This window comes from Adiantum capillus-veneris, chromosome 12 (assembly GCF_014529385.1).
Source record: "Adiantum capillus-veneris isolate H3 chromosome 12, ASM1452938v2, whole genome shotgun sequence".
Taxonomy (NCBI): Eukaryota; Viridiplantae; Streptophyta; class Polypodiopsida; order Polypodiales; family Pteridaceae; genus Adiantum; species Adiantum capillus-veneris.
In genome coordinates, this window is record NC_140942.1 from 50,016,693 (window position 1) to 50,038,795 (window position 22,103).

The window sequence follows — 22,103 nt, forward strand, 5'->3', positions numbered from 1 at the left end:
AAGCATTCAAGGGAATGAGCCCTAGCCTCATATTTAAAGGCCCTAGGCCCCAAAAGTAGTTTTACATGAAAAGCCTTCAAACTCAAAAACTTCTGTTTCAAAAGCAATCCCAAAAAGCTGCTAGCGTAAATCACGGAAATTCGTATAGTAGTCAGTGCAAAACGCGGAAATCCGTATAGCTTGCCACGTCATCATGTCAGCACAATTTTCGAAAATCAGCCACGTCATTAGTTTGTGTGTGTGTGCGGGTCCTGCTTTATTTTAAGCCTTTATGTCAAGCCTTTATGTCACTTGGGCCCCCCTTGGACGGGGTCCCCATAAGTTGGTAGGACTTCTTTTTCTGTTACTTGTTCTTCTTAGGGTTTAGGCCCCTCGGCCGACATCTGCAAGTTGGCTCCCTTCTTCAGGGCTTTGACACGTCAGCAGTTTGTGACAGTCACTCAGTAGAGCAGAAGAAGCAAAGAGAGCACAGGCAACCTTTGCAGTAGGCCCTCTAGCAACCTTCTCAAGCAAGAACCCTTGCAAGCTGTTGCTAAATTGGCTTTATCTGACATAAAAGTAATTCTAAATGAATTATTGGATTTATAAGTGAGAGGGTTTTCTCGCTTGGAACACAAAGAAAATAATTCTAAATGAATTATTGGAATTTTAAGTGAGAGAGTTTTTCTCACTGGAGACATTCGAGTACAGAGTATCCCTAGTGCGTCATTCAAAGTAATGACAGGAGCACTGTGAAAGGGAATATCTGTAAGGCCACCAGGAACGGGTACTTCTGAGGCGTCACATTGGATGGGTGACAGAGAGCATCAGAAAGAAGTATCCGACCATCCGAGAACGGACATCTCTGATGCGTCATAGGATGGGTGACATAGAGCATCGTGAAGGGGATTGTACATTAAGTTCGGTAGGAAAGGACTAGGTGATGGGTATTCCTTATGCGTCACAAGGTGTGTGACAGGTGCATTGGAAAGGAGATATCTATAGTCGAGAGGAAACCTGAACTGGAAAAGAGGAATACGCGTAAAGACGCAAGCACAAGAATAAAGATGGGTTTTGAGAAGCTTTTCTTAAAAAGCGGAATATTTTAACGAGTTTTCCGGGAAGAGCAGACGCTTTCCCGCGAGGAATCTATGTTTGCATTGCATTTGTGCATGTGGTTGCATCCAGGGACGCATGGGAAGTGTTGTGAAAGGCATTGTTTTAAACTTATAAGGTTTTATTGAGTTTTTGGGCAGGTTCAGACCAATTTTAAAATATGTCGGCCGTCCACTTAATAAGTGGGCAGCCACTTAGAAAATAAAACAACAAAACCAGCCATCGAATTCTCTCTCCCTATTTCGGGTAGAATAGAAAACAAAAAAACGAAAAAAAAAATAGAAAAAAAAAAGGCCGCGATCTCTACGCGAGCAGCTATTCGTGCCGTGGTCAAGGAGCTATAAAAGCACCACATGCCCTCACTAAAAAGGGGTTACCAGCGCCAGCAAGAGAAGACTCTGTTGCCAGAAGAGGCGAGAGATCGCGAGACTACGAAGCACGGAAGTCGCTTTTCCCGCACAAGAGCGACAGGAATCTATTGTGGATTCGCCATACGAATTGTTGTCGTGTGTTTGCGTGTGTGTTTGCAGGTACTTCATCGCGAAGGAGAAGCGAGAAGGCTTCGGCCTACGCTTGGGAATTCCGGGAACGGAATTCGGAAATTGTCTGTGGAGTCTCGACTCCGAGTACAGACGAAAAAAGGATTGAAAGCTCGTCTCTCGGATTTCCCTTACGGAAAGGAACGACCATCGAGTCAGAGACTTAGAACGGAGGGGTTTTCTCCGGTTCTTGTGCTTGTAAAAAGATTCTCCCTAATATAGGATTCTCTTTAAGGGGGGGGACCAACCCATCTTTTGGTCCCCAGTACTGTGTCGATCTTCTCACTCTCTCTCTCTCTCTATTTATTTCTCTCTATATCCTTTGGCTTCAGTATTAAGTGATAAATTCTATTTATCCGAGTATATTTTATATTGTTATGCGCTCCCGTTTGTGACACAAGCCTTGGCGTTTTTCAGGAATTACAACAGTTCCAACGCCAACACTTTTAGGATATCAGTATAGCAGCGTTTTTCAGCCTGCTGTCCAGTGTTTCCAGCAGAAAAAACCAACGTTTTTAGCCCCTGAAACCAGCATTTTCAGCCAGCCGTTGTCCTCGTTGTTGTCTCCGACTTAGAACCTCATTGCATCATAGCGTCAAGAACTTGCATCAGCATCTTGTATCAGATTGTGTAATCAATAGCGTAGACTTCTCTCGCCATCGAGAGAGGGGCCCTTGGAGGAGGGTTTGACAACTTGTCTGGTGTCGTATTACTCTCTCTCTATCTCTCAGTCTCAGTACTTTCATGCACAATGTTTATCCACTTTGTTTGTGATCATTTGCACTCTCTCACTAAAGGAACGAAAGGCTCTCCCTTCCGTAAGTAAAAGGAACGTTGAGCACAATTCGGAGCACTCATCCTGAGCAAAGTTCAACATTCACATCCGTTGTACCCTACAACGTATCACTTTACCTTTCACTTTCACTTTCTTGTGAGTGAGTATCCGTTCTGGAACGAGAATCTCCTCGGTCTCTTCCACTTCAGGTTGCTCCTCATGCTCCTTGTCCACTAGTACCTCACCTTTGAAAGGTTTCAACACTCACATTGTCACGTGCACATCTAACCCTATGTGTACATGGACAAGCTACTTCATTCAGTCCAGTTCAGTTAGCTTAGCTTAGGAAGTGTTTTGACACTTTTATGAGTCTGTTCACAGACCGTGCATGTCCAGGCACTTAGAGTAGATGCATATCCTTTGGTTGCACACAACATGATCATCAACATTACCATCAGAAACCATTAGGAGCATCTTACAGTGCACAGAATCTATTTCCCCTATTTTAGCCATTTTTCACTTATTATTAATAAGTGACTTTGGGAAACTGGGTAGGGCAATTTGACTTGGGCAATATATAAGAAAAGTTAGCGCTAGTGTTTTCTGGCAAAAGAGGCAACAGGGACCAAGTGTCCGACAGTGCACCTTCTCAGCAAGACCCCTGACAGGCAACCTAGCGTTTTTAGCCAACAAGGGCCAGCTTTTTTCAGCATTGCAGATCAACCCAGCGTTTGCATTTGCAAATCAGCCTGGCGATAGCAGGACATAGCAAAATCCATAGCGTTTTTGCATCAGACATCAGACTAGCCCTAGTGTTTTTGGGACAGCAGAGCACCTCGCATTTTGTAGATTCCCGGCGACAGAAGTACCCTCTGCATCAACGTTTTCAGATTTCAGCATTACGACTCCGCACCGCAACCTCGAACCTTGCAGATCTCACCTTCCCGCAACAGATGCTCGCCACACGGTTAGATTAGCTAGCGTTTGCAGATTCAGCCCGCTATTCGCAGATTTCAGCATCTGCGTTTTCAGCGTCTCATCGTTGCATCGTCGTCATCGCCGTCGACACCGAGTGATAATTCAGCAGATACAAGATTTGCAGATTTCAGCCCTTAGCGTTTTCAGATTTCAGCCCGTTTCGTCGCCGTCCTCATCATCGTCGGCAAGTCCATTGCATTGTAGAGATTTGTGCAATCAATAGTAGACCGCTCTTGCCATAGAGAGTGAGGCCTTCGGAGGAGGGTTTGACAACTTTTCTGGTGTCGCATTCTTCTCTCTCTATCTCTCAGTCTCAGCACCTTCATTCATAGTGTTCTGATCATTTGCACTGGCTCACTAAAGGAACGGAAGGCTCTCCCTTCCGTAAGTAAAAGGAACCCTTGAGCATAGTTCAGAGCACTTATCTTGAGCAAAGTTCAACAATCACTTCCGCTGCACCTTACACACATGAAATGCATTGTGAGTCTTCCAAGTATCTGGTACCTTCAGTTTGAAGAACACATCATTTATCTTTTCCTCAATTTGGAAAGGGCCATAGTATCCCATACTCAAGTTTGGAAAAAGTCGCTCCTTACCCTTTCGTTTCCATAGGCGTGCGTTCTCAAATCGTAGAATCACCCAATCATCTTCCTTCAATTGCAAGTCACGTTGATGTTTGTCAGCTGCCTTCATATGCCGTGCTTGAGATTTTTTAAGAGCTTTACACACCTTGGCAAAAGTAGTCTCCAGATCTCGAACATACTGATCTGCTTAAAAAATCTTATCCTTGGTGCTTAGAATAGGTGGAACCTTCTTAGCACCCTCAATGATCTCAAATGGCGCCTTCCTCGTAGATGTATGCATTGTGTTGTTGTAGGCAAACTCCACCAAGGGCAAAAACTTCTCCCACTGAGCTTTCTGATCAGAGATGTAAGATTTCAACAAGTTTAGGACTACTAAATTTGCAATCTTCGATTGCCTGCCAGTCTCCGGGTGGAAAGAGAACGAGAAGTGTAATCGAGTACTTATATTCTCCCAGATTGCCCGCCATAACAAACTAGTGAAACGGGGATCTCTATTTGAAACTATAGACTGAAGCATGCCATGAAGTCGAAACATCTGCACGAGAAAAAGTTTAGCCAAATGATCTGGCTTAACCGTCTTCTTGACTGGAATAAAGTGAGCCTGCTTGCTAAATCTGTCGATGACTGTCCAGATGCCATCGTGCCCACTCTGAGTCTTGGGAAGATAAAAAATAAAACCCGTTGCTAGACTATCCCTAGGTTGGCTAGGTATAGGTAAAAACCGCTCTACACCTTTCAAGGTAGTCTCTATGCCGCGGTTGCTTGAAAAAGGTGGATAGTGGCACTCTGTCAAAACCTTATTCCTCAATGCTTGTGTAAAACACATCAAATTCTTCGCCTCAAATAGCGTTCCTTGAGTGAATAGCCCGTAACTACTTCCCCACACTACAATAATACAATTGTTAAAGAGAGTGAAATTGTGACCAGATGTTTGCCCACCGCATTTGCTTGTCGAAAGCTGTTTCTAAGACAAGAAATATCGTAAACTTTGATGATCGGTAAACACTGTAAAATCGACTCCGAGTAGAAAGTGTCTCCATTGAGTAACACATGGATAACAGCCAAGAGCTCCTCGTAAATTTGTGCAACCCGTTCTGGTCTAGAAAACATTCTGCTTTCATAGGCTACAACATGGCCTTCCTGCGGCCACAGGCATCACAATATACCTCAAATGGCTTTTGCAAGTGAGACAAAACCAATACTCGGCTAGTCGTCAACTTCTCCTTGAGATCTTGAAGGTTGCAATCTTAGATGGTCCCCAAGTAAAAGGAACCCCTTTCTGTGTCAGAGATGTAGAGGAGAAGCAATCTCCGCAAACTTTCAAATAAACCGTTGATAGTAAGAACATAGGCCCAAAAAACTGCAAACCTCATGAACATTCTTCAAATGTGGCCAATCTCTGATGGTCTCAATCTTGGCCGGATCCATTTTGACACCACTGCAGAGAGCATGTGTCTTAAAAAGTGAATCTCTAGCAAGAAAAACTTTTCTTTCTGACACAAATTCTGACGTGGCATGACCTAATGACAAAGACGAGATGCCATAAGTGGTTCCAACTTATGGGCACGTGCCGAAAGGGCCTTAAGGGTCACCAGGAATTTAATTGAGAACGGCGGGCAGCTGTTGTCACAAACTGCTTACGTTGACCATAAGAAATAAACTCCTAATAAAGTTGTCCCAACTTATGGCCAAGTGACGAGGGGCCCAAGGGACACAAAGAGATAAAAAATTGCGTAGAAGCTTGCTGACATGGCAGCTGTACGGACGTCGCATATTGCGTTGATTGCTGACGTGGCAAAATGTAGGGATTTTTGCAAATCTCACTGACAGTGTTGACATGGCTGTACGGATTTGCGAAGGTTGCGCTGACTGTTTTTACTGGCAGCTTTTGGGATTAAGTTGCTTTTGAGTTTACATGCTTTTGGGACTCTACTCTTGGGGCTCTGCTTTTGGCATTCCTTGTAACAATAAATAAATCCCAAGGGGTCTTCTCAGAGCATCTGGACGCAAAGTCTGAGAGCGAGCACCCGCGGGAGTTGTACTTTGCTCAAAGATTAATATATAAAGAAATACCGAAAGGGGTGCAAGTCTTTGGGGCCAATCTCTCTTGGCATGGAACTACGCCGGGGGCCGTGTCGACTCTTAAATTGTGAAGTGTTTTGAAGTGAATCTCTTTTGTGTCGCTGCAGAATCTAGAGTTAGGGTGTTCAAGTTTGTTACAACTGTACGGATCCACCAAAAAACGTGCTGGTTGGCTATACGGATGCCCGAGAATCGCGTTGATAGTGCTAACATGGCAGCGTACGAAATTCCTCAATTTGTGCTGGCTGAATTAACGCCAGCTTTTGGGAGCTGTTGCTTTTGAGTTTGAAAACTTTTCATGTAACTTCTTTTCCATGGCCAAGGTGTCATAAGAGGGGCACCACGTGCCAATAGAAAAGAACAGACTGAATAGGCTTTTAGCATTTTAATAAGAACTGAATTGAGAGAGAGACGACACGCGATACGGAGTGGCGGAATTCCACCCCAGATAGTATTGGCCCCAAACCTTGGCACCCCTTTCAGTATTTCTTTATATTGCATCAACAGAGTACAAGCCGGTACTCCAGACTCTGCACCTTCTCCAAGAAGCATGCTCGAGAATGAGCCCATGGCCTCATATTTAAAGGCCCTAGGCCCCAAAAGCAGTTTACATGAAAAGCCTTCAAACTCAAAAGCATCTGGTCCAATAGCAATGCCCAAAAGCTGCCGGCGTAAATAACGGAAATCCGTACAACTGCCACGTCAGCATCGCAAATCGCAGAAACCCATACAAGCTGCCACGTCAGCATAGTCAGTGTGAAACGCGGAAATCCTTACAGTTCTGTCACGTCAGCAGTCAACAGAAAATCCGGGTTTTGTGTGTGTGGTCCTTGCTTTATTTATATGCCTTTATGTCACTTGGGCCCATCGGACGGGGTCCCATAAGTTGGTAGGACTTCTTCTTCTTCTGTTACTTGTTCTTCTTAGGGTTTAGGCTCCTCGGCCGGTGATCAGCACAGTGGCTCCGTTCTTTAGTGGCTTGACATGTCACCAATTTGTGACACTCCCTTCTTGAAAGAAAGTAATCGTCCGCGATTACAACATATCTGCAAAACAACTCAAGTTAGTTCAAAAAATTCCGAGGGTCATTTCGAGGGACAATCAATTTGCTTGTTTTTTGTTAAGGAGTTGTCTTCTCCTTTCGGCTCTTTTGATCAAGGAGCTGGCTTCTCCTTTCGTCCAGATCGGAACTCTTGATATTCCGGCGCAGTAAAATTAGCCATCATCACACCCAGACCGCATTGATCTTCAATGCGTGTCTTCATGCACTAAAGTTACATACCCAGGCAATCTCATCCAATTAGGAATATGCAGTAGTTGGCACATCACAATGCAACACAGATGCTCACATATGCATGTTACAAGACACAACGAACAGCACTCCCCCGAGACGAACGGTCTATGGTATGAAGCTACTGTTGAGCACTCTCCCGAGACGAACGGTCTGTGGTATGAAGCTACTCAACGACTTCCTCGTCATTCCCCCGACAAATAACCTAAAAAGGTCCGGGCCATGAGCTCAGAAGACTGTACAACCAAACGTTCCCGAGACTGCAGTCTGTGTCGCTTGGAGGTTCAAGTATACAACCAGATGCTCCCTAGGCATCGGCCTGTGTCGTTCAAAGGTTTTCTAGCATACAACGGAACGCTCCCCAGACATCGGCCTGCGGTTTTCAAACATACGACGAAACTCTCCTGAGGCATCGGCCTGTGTCGTTTCGAGGTTCAAACAATACCAAAACAATATTTCTCACTCCTCCACTCGGGAGTAAAATCACCAATCAATGAAACCAGGATTAAAACCAAAGTCAAACATTTCAAATAGACACCAAGACAAGTTCAAAACAGATACCATCCATTTCAAACAAATTTCAAGCAGGATCACCAAACAAGTTCTCAAACAGATTTCAAACTTAAAAAGCAATCTTGACATCAGTCGAGCTCGAAAAGTCGATTGACTTTCCATCCTGAAACCTGCACCGAAAATTAGGGTTAGGTTCCTTCTATAAGGTCGTAGCCGAACACAGCATGGTCCATCAGCTCTTGGACAAACAATGTTCTTCTGGCGGTGATGGTAGTCCGAAGACATAGCAATTACACCAGACCTCCAAGGTTATCAGCTCGAGAAGGACATCTATTGAGAGATGTCGAGAAATTTCAAGGTATAATTTGCAAGGGTTTCCATGGCAAGCATTTCAGGGTACCCCACTCTGCTAGAAGTTGCACTCCGAACGAAGATGTCAGAAACCATGTAACTTCGGGCAAAATTTTTCTTGAAAGCTTGCCAAGTCCTTAGAGTGTGCGGCTTGGTAGCTGTAGACATCAACATCTACTTGGCACTGATTTTGAGAAAAACCGTGACTCGAAACAAATCTTGGATCCATCTTGCAAGTGACCTTTTTGGCTTATGACCTGTAAGACATGAGCGGTGAAGACGGGAGCGCGCGATGCGCGATGAAGTAAGAATGGGAGTCACTAATAAGTCCGGGGTCAGAGCACGAAGATTCTTCTAATAAAATTCCAATAGCCTTTGGAAGTGTCGGTTTGCTCCGTCTGCTCTTTTTGTAGGACCGTGTAAGGTGCAGCGGAATGAATGTTTGCGCTTTGCTCAAGATGAGTGCTCCGAATTGTGCTCAAGGTTCCTTTTGTTCTTATGGAAGGTAGAGCCTTCCGTTCTTAATGAGAGAGTGCTATGATCACAAACAAAGTGAATGGACAGTGTGCGTGCAAGTGTATGAGACGGAGAGATAGAGAGAGAAGAGAGATACGACACCAGAGACGTAAAAACCCTCCTCCGAAGGCCCCACTCTCGTCGGCAAGAGTGATCTACTTATGATTGCACAATCTGGTACAAATGGTATGCAGGAGACTGATGCAAGTCTAGGCTATGTCGACGATGACGAAGTCGACCTAAGGGCTGAAATATGCAATCTTTCTACTGCTGTCCAAAAACGCTATGGGCTGAAATCTGCGACTGAGCCAAAAACGCTGATTTGGGGGCTGTTTTCGGTGGGTCTTTGACACTGAAAATCTGCAGGTTTAGGGCTGAAAACTGATGGTCTATCCGGGCTGAATCTGCTACCTCTTTATGGGCTGAATCTGCTACTCTTCTATTGCTGAAAATCGCTGAAATTCTGCATGTGCTGGGATCCAAAAAAGCTAGGGAAGCTGGTCCAAAAAATGCTAGGGAAGCTGATCTGCAAACCAAAAACGCTAGGTCTCCTGGGGGGGTTCTGGTGAGAAGGTGCCTGTTGAGCGTGGAGCTCCTGCTGCCTCTTCTGCCAAATAGTGCTAGCTCTAGTTTGCTTATATACAAACTTAGCAAAATTGTCCTATCTACTTTTGTTGGGAAGTCACTTAAAAATAAAAAGTGAAAAATGTCAAAAATAGGGAAAATAGGCTAAATGCACTGGAAAATTCCCATGATTGATTCTGATGGATTCTTATGGGAATGCTTATGATCATGCTGTGTGCAACCAGAGGATATGCATCTACACTAAGTGACTGGGCATGCACGGTCTACGAATAGACTCACAAAAAGTGCCAGATCACTTCTAATCTAGACTGACTGGACTGACTGAACCCTGATCATGTTGTAGCTTGTCCACGAATGTCACAAGACGGGAGCGTACACGAGCACTTAGAAAATCTGAAAATTATAATTCTTTGAAAACATGAGAGAAGGGAGAAGATCGACACAGTATTGGGGACCAGAAGATGGGTTGGTCCCCCCCCCCCCGTTAAGATTATTCTTTTATTCAGGGAGAATTCTTATACAAGCATGAGAACCCGAGGAAATCCCTCCGTTCTGTGATCTTAGACCCGAAGGTCGTGCTTCCCCGTAAAGGGCTTGGGCACAAGGCCGTTCCTTCCCGTAAGGGACTTAGGTGCGAAGCCGTACTTTCCCGTAAGGGACTTAGGTGTGAAGCCGTACTTCCCGTGAAGGGCCTTCCCGTAAGACGGGAGATTCCTGCAAAACAAACCACACAAACACGTGACAACAATTTGTATGGCGAATCCACAATAGATACCTGTCGCTCTTGCGCGGGAAAAATCGACTTCCGTGCTTCGTGGTCTCGCGATCTCTTGCGGCGGCAGAGTCTTCTCTTGCTGACGTTGGTACCCCCTTTGAGTGAGGGCATGTGGTGCTTTTATAGCTCCCTTGCCACGACACGAATAGCTGCTCGCGTAGAGATCGCGACCGTTTTTTTTTTTTGCGCTGTTCTACCCGAAATATGGAGAGAGAATTCACTGGCTGGTTTTGTTGCTTTATCTTCTAAGTGGCTGCCCACTTATTAAGTGGGCGGCCGGCATATTTTAAAATTGGTCTGAACCTGCCAAAAAACTCAATAAAACCTTATAAGTTAAAACCAATGTATTTCACAACACTTCCCAGGCGTCCATGGATGCAACCACATGCACGAATGCAATGCAAACATAGATTCCTCGCGGGAAAGCGTCTGCCTTCCCGCGATTGTTCCTGCTTTTCGTAAAAAGCTTCATTGAACCCATCTTTATTCTTGTGCTTGTGTTCTTAACTTCTTACGCGTATTTTCTTACTCAGTTCGGATTTCCTCCTTAGCCTACGGGATGCCCCCTTACTGATGCACCCGTCACCCATCATGTGACGCATCAGGGGCACTCGTAACCTGGCCCTTTCCACCGAACGTACGGAAACTCCTTCGCGATGTTTACCGTCACCCATCAAATGACACATCAGAGTTGTCCTTTCCTGATGGCAGTTCCTGTAGCTACAATCTTTTAACAGTTCTTAGTGCACATAATAAAATATCCTAAAAAAAAAATTAATCATTAAAAATAAGAAAATAGTCCAATGAGCAACATCCCTCTGGCTTCTAAACAATTGACCTCAACTACAGTGCTTGGACATATACCCCGAGTATCTCGGGATAAGCTGCTAATTCCTCCTTCGTCATCCACTGAGCATCTAGATTCGAGTAGTTCTTAAACTTAACCAAATACTTCCGTGTTATCTTTTCGGATTTGAGAGGCCGCTCCTGATGACTTACTATCTGCTCTGGTTGGAGTATTTCTTCTGTTTCCTCAACCTTAGGAGGTTCCTCAGCACTAGGCTGGCTTGGAGGCGGTCCCACATACGGCCGGAGTAAACTGACATGGAAAGCATTATGGATCTTCCAATTAAGCGGTAGCTCTATTCGGAAGGTGACATCATTCACTCGCTCAGTGATCTTAAACGGCCCATAGTAACGGGTAGAAAGTTCTACCACCTTCCCTTTATGAGACGCTTGTTTCTTAAGTCTTGCCTTCTCAAACTTGAGTAAGACTAACTGTCCGATTGTTAAGTCTAGATTCCTTCTGTGCTTGTCTGGAGCTTTCTTATGCTTTTCCTGAGAGCGTAGAATAGCTCTCCTAACTTGCCCGTAGGCGGTGTCCAAATCCCGGATAAACTCATTTGCTGCAAAGATCTTATCCTTAGTTAAAAGGATGGGTGGAAGCAAAGGCTTACCATAGAGAATCTCAAAAGGTGCTTTCCCCGTCGATGAGTGTATGGTATTGTTATACGCATACTTGACAAGAGGCAAATATTTCTCCCAGTCAGATTGCCGGTTTGACACATAAGCTTTTAACATATCCAATACTGTGGAATTGGCTATCTCACTTTGCCCGTCCGTTTGAGGATGGTAGGCAGATGAAAAATTCAGCTTTGTACCAAGATTATCCATCAAGGCACGCCGAAAATTTCTTGTCATGCGAGGATCTCGATCGCTCACAATAGACTTAGGCATTCCATGATGCTTAAAGATCTGTGCTAGAAAGACTCTAGCCATATGATCTGCTTTGATCGTTTTCTTGACTGGTATAAAGTGTGCTTGCTTGCTAAACCGGTCCACAATGGTCCAGATCGCGTCATTTCCAGTCTGAGTTCTAGGGAGGTCCATGATGAAGTCCATGGCAATACTTTCCCAAGGTTCATTAGGCACAGGCAATGGTTGTAGCAACCTAGGCGTCTTATGCCGATCATACTTCACTTTTTGGCAAACCAAGCATTCCCTGACATACTTATCAATGTCTGCTTTAAGGCTAGGCCAAAAGAAATATCTTTCCATTGCTAAGGTCGTAGAGAGAATACCCCGATGACCCGCATAAGGCGAAGCGTGTGCTTCATCCATGATCTTCTTTCTTAATGGTTCCGCCACACATATGGCCTGATGGTGGTAGAGATAACCGTCCCGAATGGAATAGGGAAACTCATTCTCTCCACGATGTAGCTTTTCCCAAATGGTGGAGAAGTCTGGATCATTCGGATACAAATCCGGTAGTGCTTCTAATTCTTGGCGATACACCGAAGTGATAGCGTTCACCCTTGGCCGCCTAGACAATGCGTCTGCGACCACATTCTTACTCCTAGCCGTGTGAAGGATCTGGAAGTGAAACATAGACAAAAAGTTTGCCCATCTCATCTGCTTCTCAGATAGTTTCCTTTGTGTAAGAAAATACCGCAAACTCTGGTGATCAGTCTTGATCACAAAATCCGCTCCTAGAAGATAGTGCTTCCAGTTGGATAAGGCGTGAATCAGAGCCGTGAGTTCCTTTTCGTAGATTGATGCATGCAACTCTGCATCCTTAAGCCGTTTGCTTTCGTAGGCCACTGCATGGCCTTCTTGGTTTAACACTGCTCCGATGCAATCGCCTGAAGCATCGCAGTGAACCTCAAATGGTTTTCTTAAGTCAGGCACTATCAAAATAGGCCCATGGCTTAGCAAGTACTTGAGCCGATCAAAAGCTCCTTGTTGTCTCGATCCCCATCTGAAAGGAATCTTCTTCTTTGTCAAATCATGAAGGGGTCTTGCTACATGAGCAAATCCTCGGACAAACCTTCGATAATACGAACATAATCCCAGGAAGCTACGTACATCATGTACTGTAGTGGGAATAGGCCAATCTTCTACCACTCGGATCTTGGCAGGATCCATACTCACTTGATTGTGAGAAACTATATGGCCGAGATAGTGTATCTCTGAGAGAAAGAACTCGCTCTTCTTTGCATTCACATGCAACTCATGCTTTCACAATTCTTGAAACACTAAGTCCAAGTGCTTCCGATGTCCTCTTCTGATTTAGAGAAGATGAGTATGTCGTCAAAGAATACTCCCGTAAAAGCTCGATACGGGCTGAAAATGCGGTCCATCATGCGATTGAATGTCGCTTGAGCATTGGTCAAGCCGAAAGGCATTACGAAAAATTCATATAGTCCAAAGGTTGTGCGGAAAGTAGTCTTATGGACATCCTCAGGGGCGATCCGTATCTGATGATACCCACTCTTTAAGTCTATGCGACTAAAGATACTTGCACCCTGCAACTTATCAAGTATATCATCAATCCGAGGGATCGGAAAGCGATTCTTGATTGTGATCTTGTTTAAAGACCTATAGTCTATGCACATTCGAAACGTGCCATCTTTCTTCTGCACCAGTAGAACTGGAGAGCAGTAGGGTGAAGCACTTGGCTGTACTAACCCTTTCTCTAGAAGCTCGTTGACTTGCTTCAAAATTTCCTCTTTCTGAGCAAGACTTACCCGATAAGGGGGTTGATTGGGAGGCGAGCTACCCGGTATGAGATCTATGCGGTGATCTTCCGGGCGTACCGGAGGGAGTTCATCAGGAAGTGTTTCTGTGAAACAATCTTTGTACTTTTCAATAAATTGAAGACGCTTTCCTTTCTCCATTTCTGTGTTTCCTTGAACATCTGGAATTTAGTTCAAGCTTGGTAGTGCGGGTTCCTTCCTTGCTTTCTCTTGCCTCGTAGAGGCTTGCTCTTGCCGTTGCTGCTTTAGCGGGCAATCAGGTTTCATATGTCCTTTCTCGCCACAGTAGAAGCATCTTCCTTCCTCTCTGAAAGTTTGAAGTTGAGTAGGAGAAAGATACTTAGTTCGCTTGCCAGTGCCCTCTGGCTTCTTAGAATGATCATCGTCTCTAGATGGAGGACGTTTTCTTCCTTGGCCCCCTTGGTCATCGTAGACCCCTCTTTGTCTTGCACGGTAAGTGCTATGCTCCATCTTTCTGGGCGTCCCAGTTGAGTGCAAATCCTCAGCAATGATTGCTGACTCCATCATCCTCTGAAGAGTATCATGCGGATACACTTTCATACTCTTTCGAAGCTGCGGTTGGAGACCCGCTTCGAACTTTCGTTTCTTTTCCTTGTCGGCAATCTTCATGAAGGGAGTGACCTTCAGAAGAACCGACCAATACTTGTCCACATAGGTCGTTACTCTTTCATGTTCCTTCTCTGCAAGCCAGTCCCATTCCTTCCGTATGTCCTACTCGAAGTCAGGCGGAAGAAATTGTTCATAAAATTCAGATTTGAAGCTCTCCCAAGTTCTGGCCTGAGAACCTTCCAGAATCTTGGCTAACCACCAATTACTTGCCGTTTCCTTGAGGTGCATCCCCACATGGCGTAATTTGGATCTTTCTGTGAAGTGCCCATTGGTAAAGGCGACTTCAAACTGTCTGATGAAGGACAGTGCTTTGGAGATGTCTCTCCGTCCATTGTAGGTTTCGAACTTGATGTCTTTGTCGCCCGATTTGAAGACTCTCATGCGATGTTGAGACTTGCGACCATGCTTCTTGAATCGAGGCTTATCTTTAGGTTGATGAAGAGTAGTAGTAATAGCGGCTTCCTCCTTCTGACGAGATGATCGAGAAGTAGAAGTATAATCAGGAGAGTAAGATGGAGATTAGATAGAGATGTCCTTGCTCTCGTCTAGCAAAGAGAGCGCTTTTTCTTGGCCTTTCCTTGGAGTAGGCCGTTCATTACGATCCGAAGATCCTTTGTGCACCTTGGCACGTTCTTCTTCTCTTGCCTCCTGTGGTCTCAAGCCAACAGTGTTGTCTGGATGCTTGATTGCATCAGTTCCATTCGTTTTCTTCATTCCGCCCAAAAGCTTTTGGACGTCTGGCAACAGTAAAATTTGTTGCAACTCTGCAAGCTGAGCTTGCACTTGTTGAAGTTCCTCTTCAACGCTTCTCCCTTGGCTCGACATGGTTCTTCCCGTTCTTCCCGGAATCGTCCTTCTTTGCAGAGAAAGAGAGGAGTCCGAGCTCTGATACCACTGTCACAAGACGGGAGCGTACACGAGCACTTAGAAAATCTGAAAATTATAATTCTTTGAAAACATGAGAAGGGAGAAGATCGACACAGTATTGGGGACCAGAAGATGGGCTGGTCCCCCCCCCTTAAGAGTATTCTTTTATTCAAGAAGAATTCTTATACAAGCACGAGAACCCGAGGAAACCCCTCCGTTCTGTAATCTTAGACCCGAAGGTCGTGCTTCCCCGTAAAGGGCTTGGGCACAAGGCCGTTCCTTCCCGTAAGGGACTTAGGCGCGAAGCCGTACTTTCCCTTAAGGGACTTAGGCGCGAAGCCGTACTTTCCCGTAAGGGACTTAGGCGTGAAGCCGTACTTCCCGTGAAGGGCCTTCTCGTAAGATGGGAGATTCCTGCAAAACAAACCACACAAACACGCGACAACAATTCGTATGGCGAATCCGTGCTTCGTAGTCTCGCGATCTCTTGCGGCGGCAGAGTCTTCTCTTGCTGACGTTGGTACCCCCTTTGAGTGAGGGCATGTGGTGCTTTTATAGCTCCCTGGCCACGGCACGAATAGCTGCTAGCGTAGAGATCGCGATCGTTTTTTTTTTTTTTCCGCTCTTCTACCCGAAATAGGGAGAGAGAATTCGCTGGGTGGTTTTGTTGCTTTAACTTCTAAGTGGCTGCCTACTTATTAAGTGGGCGGCCGGCATATTTTAAAATTGGTCTGAACCTGCCCAAAAACTCAATAAAACCTTATAAGTTAAAACCAATGCATTTCACAACACTTCCAGGCGTCCCTGGATGCAACCACATGCACGAATGCAATGCAAACATAGATTCCTCGCGGGAAAGCGTCTGCCTTCCCGCGATTGTTCCTGCTTTTCGTAAAAAGCTTCATTGAACCCATCTTTATTCTTGTGCTTGCGTTCTTACGCGTATTTTCTTACTTAGTTCGGATTCCCTCCTTAGCCTACGGGATGCCCCCTTACTGATGCACCCGTCACCCATCATGTGACGCATCAGGGGCACTCGTAACCCGGCCCTTTCCAATGAACGTACGGAAACTACTTCGCGATGTTTACCGTCACCCATCAAATGACACATCAGAGTTGTCTGTTCCTGATGGCAGTTCCTGTGGCTACAATCTTTTAACAGTTCTTAGTGCACATAATAAAATATCCTAAAAAAAAAAAAATCATTAAAAATAAGAAAATAGTCCAATTAGCAACAACGAACACATAGGGTTGGATGTGTCACGTGACAGACCGGTACTTTCAGAAAAGCAGACGCCTGATGCTCTGATATCATTGTCATCAGACGGGCAACACGTGCCAATAGAAAAGAACAGACTGAACAGACTTTTAGCACTTCAACAACAATTGAAGTTTGAACTGAGAGAGAGACGCACGCGACACGGAGTGGCCAATGCACATTCTCCAAGATCCATCTTTCTTTAAAACTAAAAGCACAGGCAAACAAAAAATCCTTTGTTTAATAATTCCTTCACTTGGTTCATAATCTCTTCATTTTGGACTCTGCTTACTCTGTAAGGTGGCCGGTTCGGTGGCGTACTATCTGGAATCAAATCAATCTTGTGATGTCAAGACGTTGAGGAGGTAACTCTCTTGGTAAGCGATTGAGAAACAGTGAGCTTGAGCTTGCAAAAATTCCAATCGTTCCTTCTCAAGGTCTGACAAATTTGACATTTTCCTATCATCTATCTCATTTAAGAAGACCGAGTAAACAAACAGATTGGATTTCATTAATCTGGAAATGGCCGAAGCAGATACAATTGGGACTGACCCGTCCTTCAATTCTACATCAAGTACTGTCTCTCTACCCTTTTCATTCTTCAAAGTAGCTTTTCTTGCCTTGTAATCGACCACCACATTGTTCTTGTGGAACCAAGGGATTTTTAAAAGGACATCACACCCCTCTAAAGGCATGATATAGACGCCCTTGTGCCCCAAATACCCCTGACAATGCAACCGAAGCTTGCCTATGACAGGTGTAATGGCAACATCCCATCTAGATGATGCCAGAGCTGCCTCAGTCGGTGGTTCCATTTCCTCGGGTGTAATTCCAAGTCGAGCCGCCAATTCACTCGAAGTGAAGTTGACCGTGGCTCCTCCGTCAAAGAAGATAAGGGCTTCTTGATCTCGTACTTTGCCCTATGCTCTGTAGAGCTCTGTCCTTTCATCCATTTGCTTAGGTCAATCCCCACAAAATCTGCTGCTAGTCTAGCTTTTGTCTTTCCCTTCTTTGCTTGCTCCTTTGCTGCTCTAGAACTCTCAAGCTTGTCCTCTGGCTGTTCTTTTGGTGCCTTGTTAGGGCACCTGGCTAAAACATGCCCATGTTCACCACAACCTTAACATTTACCGTCCTTGAAGTATTCGGCCTGTTGCTCTGCCGACAATCGAGGGGCCTGAAAGTCTCTTTTTATGTTGTTTTCCCTTCCTCTTGTTACTGTTGTTCGTATCTTGTCTGGTTCGAGTTGTGACTATTCTATTTGTGGGATACGTAAGAGTGCCCCCATGCATTGCAAACCCTTGCGTTGCATGTCCCATCAATTGTTGCATGGACTCGAACTTCTGCAATAGACAATAGTCTCTTATCTCTTTAGATAGACCACAATATAATCGCTCTATCTGCTGCTTGAACGTAATTTTCTTGAAAGAAGAGACCCGTAGCAAACATCGGCTCATGAAACTCTGAATTGTCTAAGGAGGAGGAATCCTCGTTTGAACCGTCAAAGTACTTTCTGGATCTTCTATGGGATCGATTTGTCTTTGCCTTCTTCTTGCCTCTGTTGTGTCTCTGGATCTTTCTCCTCCTCTTTCCCTTTCTTCCCTCGTCACTAGACTCGGAGGTTGAAGAACTATCAGAGCTATCAGAAGAAGAAGAGGACGAAGTGAATTCATTCTCAAATCAAACTCGTTTCTTTACCTTCTTGGCATTTTCAAAAGTAGATTTCCGACCCAAGTAGCATGGATGGTATGCTGCTTGACTCTGCCTTCTAGGCAACTTCTTGGTTTTTATGAGTGTTGAATTGTTGCTCTATTGGTTCTTCAAACTCATCCTTTGAATACACCTTGTGTAGGAGACCTAGGCGTAGTTGACTTCTTCAATGCCAACTTTAGAGGTGATTTGATGACGGAACCCATCTGGAATGCATCTCGTCAAGCGGGTACTAGGCTAAAAATTTCGCATACTGTGGATCTTTGGAGTACCGAAGCATCTGCTGGGCACAAGCGTCAACCTGCTCTGTTGGTGCTGCATCTCCATCCTTTCGTACTCGGTAGGAGGAGATGGCGCGTACTACGTTGAATCTTTAGAAGACGGATGATGTCCATTGGAATCTTCATTGTTCTCGCCTCGGCCAAAATGGTCCAGTGCCACAGTTTCCTCGTGGCGGGATTCATCGATTGAATCCCTGCGTGGTGTGAGTAAAGGGATCGGATCCTTTGTAGAAGAAGAATCGACCAAGCTCTGATACCATTGTAACAAACTTGGTCACTCCAAGTCGAGAATCCACCACAACACACGCGAGAAATTTGGAAGTACTGAACAAAATTGAGAGAGACGACACGGCATGACGTAGTCTCGCGCCTAGAGAGATTGGCCCAAAAGACTAGCGTCCCTTTCGTTATTTTTTTATTATTAATGCTTCACAAAGTACAATGTCCAAGGGTCCTCGTCTTAGCAGTGCTCCCAAGCTTATTTGCCGGAGACTGAGGCCTTGGCACTTTATTTATAGGCCTTGGGCCTTCCAAAAGCAGTGTACATGAAAAGCTTCAAGTCTAAAAGCATTTGGGTCCCAAAAGCTAGCCATCGCAAATCGCGGAATTTCCGTATAGGTGCCATGTCAGTAGTGTGAATCGCGAAAATCTGTATGACAGCCATGTCAGCAGCGCAAATCGCAAAGGTCCGTACAGCTGCCACATCATCAGCCTTGTATGTTTGTCTTTATAGCCTTTGTCCCTTTGGGCCCCATCGGACAGGACCCCATAAATTGGTACAACCCCTTAAGTTGGTGGGCTTTGACCTCTTTCTATCCGGAGTCTGTCCTTTAGGTCATGCCATGTCATCACTTTGTGACATGTGGAGTTTTCCGTGAGGTGGTTGCAACAGCTGATTTTGCTGCCACCTCCTCCACCGCCTCTCGTGTTTCACAGCCTACAGGTGGAATCCAATTTCTTGCCAACTTCTTGGAGCGTCCTCTTCAAGTTCTTGATTTGTAGTTCTTCCACGATATGACCAAAAATAATGCAAAAAGCGTTGGTTCATTTGTCTAAAATTTTGTAGCGGACTCCTTCTGTCATATTACTATATTTCGATCCAGAGTCTTCAACTGACCAATGGTTATTTACAAGTAATGTGGTCCAGCCGCCACAGAGCTGGCTATACATTAGGGGCTCACTCTCTGACAAGACTAGTGTTAAGAAGCTTGCCACAGTTTCTCAATGAACTTCATTTCCAGCAAGCATGTGAGTGATTAAGAGTTGATTCGAAAAGGAATCACTAGGGTAGATGATACCTATCTGCTCAATAAACGCCATTGCCTCTAGAAACCTTACTTTAGTGGCATTTGGAGACGTTCGTAAAATAATCATCAAACTTTGTGAGAGTTTCAAAATGAAAAATCGCTTCAGGGAAACACGCCCAACGCATTGTAACAAGTTGAATAAAATTTAGAGAAAAATCTAGTGGTTTAGAAGTTTCCAATCCGTAGTCATCTTTAAGGTCTAATGTGTCCAAGCGCACAAAATTTTACTATTCCATCCCAAAGATAGGTCAAAGGATCTTTAAGCACACTGAAACTTCACTATAAAATAGATAGACATGTATCTGATGCGTCTCTGAACTGTTTATATTTTTGGGAGAGAAAGTGACGACATTTGACACCCATCCAAAGTAAGGAGAAAAATGCAGTTTTACATAACTCCAGTGGTTTCAGTTGTATTTAGTGAAGCTGTGGCAAAGGTTGATGGTTTGAACGAAAGGCCCCCGGTATCCTTCCCCTGGTAGCCCATGTGGATAATGAAACTTGACTCTGATTTTCAACGAGATTGACCTAAGTGATTAGTTTTATGTCTGCTTGCCAACTGGATAAGTGGTCCTTATTAATTGTTTTCTTATTAGGACTTTGATGCAACTGGTCTGTATCTGCAGGAAGGAGTCAAAAGACAAGTGCAGGAAATTCAATGTTGTACTCTTTTCTTCTGTTCATCATTACACTTTCACTTCAGCAAATGTATAAAGAGAAGCTGGCATCTTCAGAAGTTTATACCATATTGGGAGGCTTCATCAGCTCTCTCCTCTTTCTTCTAGCTTTGACGGTATTTACTGTTATAAGACACAGATTTTTAAGCACGAATCAATATGTATAAAAGCTCACCTCTGGCTATATATACTGGGTATCTTTCTAACTACACTCTTTTGATGCCTTGCATTCTGAAGTGGTTGATTTTATCAAAATGGTCAATGCCCGACTTAAGCTTGGTTGTCAGCATTTTTTCTGGTGTTTAGAATGTTTTTTCACAAATTATGCTAGTTTCTCATGCAAGTCATCTCTTGTTAGTAAAGGTAATGTTGCCCTTAAGCAGGTTCAGCAAATGGAGCTGGTTATGAACATTAGCTCTTTATGTGTGCAGATAACCTACTTTTGTACGGGAGTGTATCTACATAAAAATATGAGAACAGTGCATATGTGTGTAAGGGTGCATACCTGTGACCACAGTGCACATGGACTGTTATAAATGTGCACGTGCGTGTACATGTGGGTGCTAATGCATGTGAGTGTAATTTGATGTGCTTTTGCACACTGGTTTCTGTTTGAGTTGCTCAGCAACTAAGAGTGCTACACTGCCATTCTTTATTCCATTGTGCAGACCACTCTATACTGATTGGCTGGGCCATTTTGTTTTAGCAGCGAGGTTCTTTGTGTTGGTCATTTGAAAGCCATTCCCCTTCAGCTGTAAATTGTAAACAGCAACAGTGCTTCTATCAAGTCAGTGAGGTTTCTTGTTGGCATTTGCAGTTTGTTTTTTGTCAGAAGGTGTTAAAGCCCTCTACACAAAAGAAGACTGTCACAATTAGGATGTACCCATTTCAAAAAAGAAAATCGTTCAAAAGAAAGGAGGGATGGGGGAAATAAAGCATAGAAATTGAAGGGTAAAGCTAATGATGTGGAAATGGATATGAAAGCTCAAAATGATCTATATAAAGAGCACTACTTACGTTTCATTTTGTATTAAATCTACCTTCTACTAGTATCCATCCTGCAAATGATTATTTTAATAGTAGAGCCATTAGGGCCTCTAATGTATTTGCTTAATTTCCTTTGCTGCTCATAGGTAACCTCTGATTTATTTGCTTAATGTCCTTTGCAGTTCATCGGTAACTGGCAGGAGACTCTGAATAACAGAACTGGTTGGGGAGCCGGTAAGTCTTTTTTCTCTGCATTTTTGCTATCATGAGGTGTTTGCATTAGAATCCACTAATAGTGGGCATTTCCTGCAGTGCTACTTTCGGGAATCATCGCAACAATTGCTGCGAGTGCCGTCCATAGAGTGTGTGTAACAACTTGGTAATGGACAGTAGCATCGCGTCTTTTTGTTGTATCTATCCTGTGCATAGTCTTCACCTACTTTACCCACAGTTGGGGACTGATGACACAGGCTATATTGTGTCGTGGATAGCCAGCAAGAGACTAAAACTTGCATCTCCCTTGAATGCACTGTGTGCACACTCACATGTGTGTGCGCGCACACATATATCGGTAGATGTGTATGTATGTACATAAACATGTGTTTGAGTGTTTATATGTGTTTTTTATCATATGTATGTCTGTATGTGGAAGTGCGCGGACACACACACACACACACACACACACACACACCCACACACCCACCCACGCACCCACACCCACGCACCCACACACGCACGCCCGCACGCACACGCACCCACACCCACACCC

At 44.5% G+C, this 22,103-nt stretch overlaps 1 protein-coding gene across 1 annotated transcript in view; it reads left to right on the forward strand.

Annotated features, from left to right (window-relative positions):
- Nucleotides 1-22,103, forward strand: part of LOC147445725 (keratinocyte-associated-like protein) — a 36,777-nt gene that overhangs the window by 14,060 nt on the left and 614 nt on the right. The window contains exons 2-4 of the mRNA XM_086525164.1: nucleotides 20,297-20,463; nucleotides 21,517-21,568; nucleotides 21,647-21,713. Of these exons, the coding sequence (XP_086381290.1) occupies nucleotides 20,297-20,463; nucleotides 21,517-21,568; nucleotides 21,647-21,713 (286 nt within the window). The remainder of the gene's footprint in view (nucleotides 1-20,296; nucleotides 20,464-21,516; nucleotides 21,569-21,646; nucleotides 21,714-22,103) is intronic.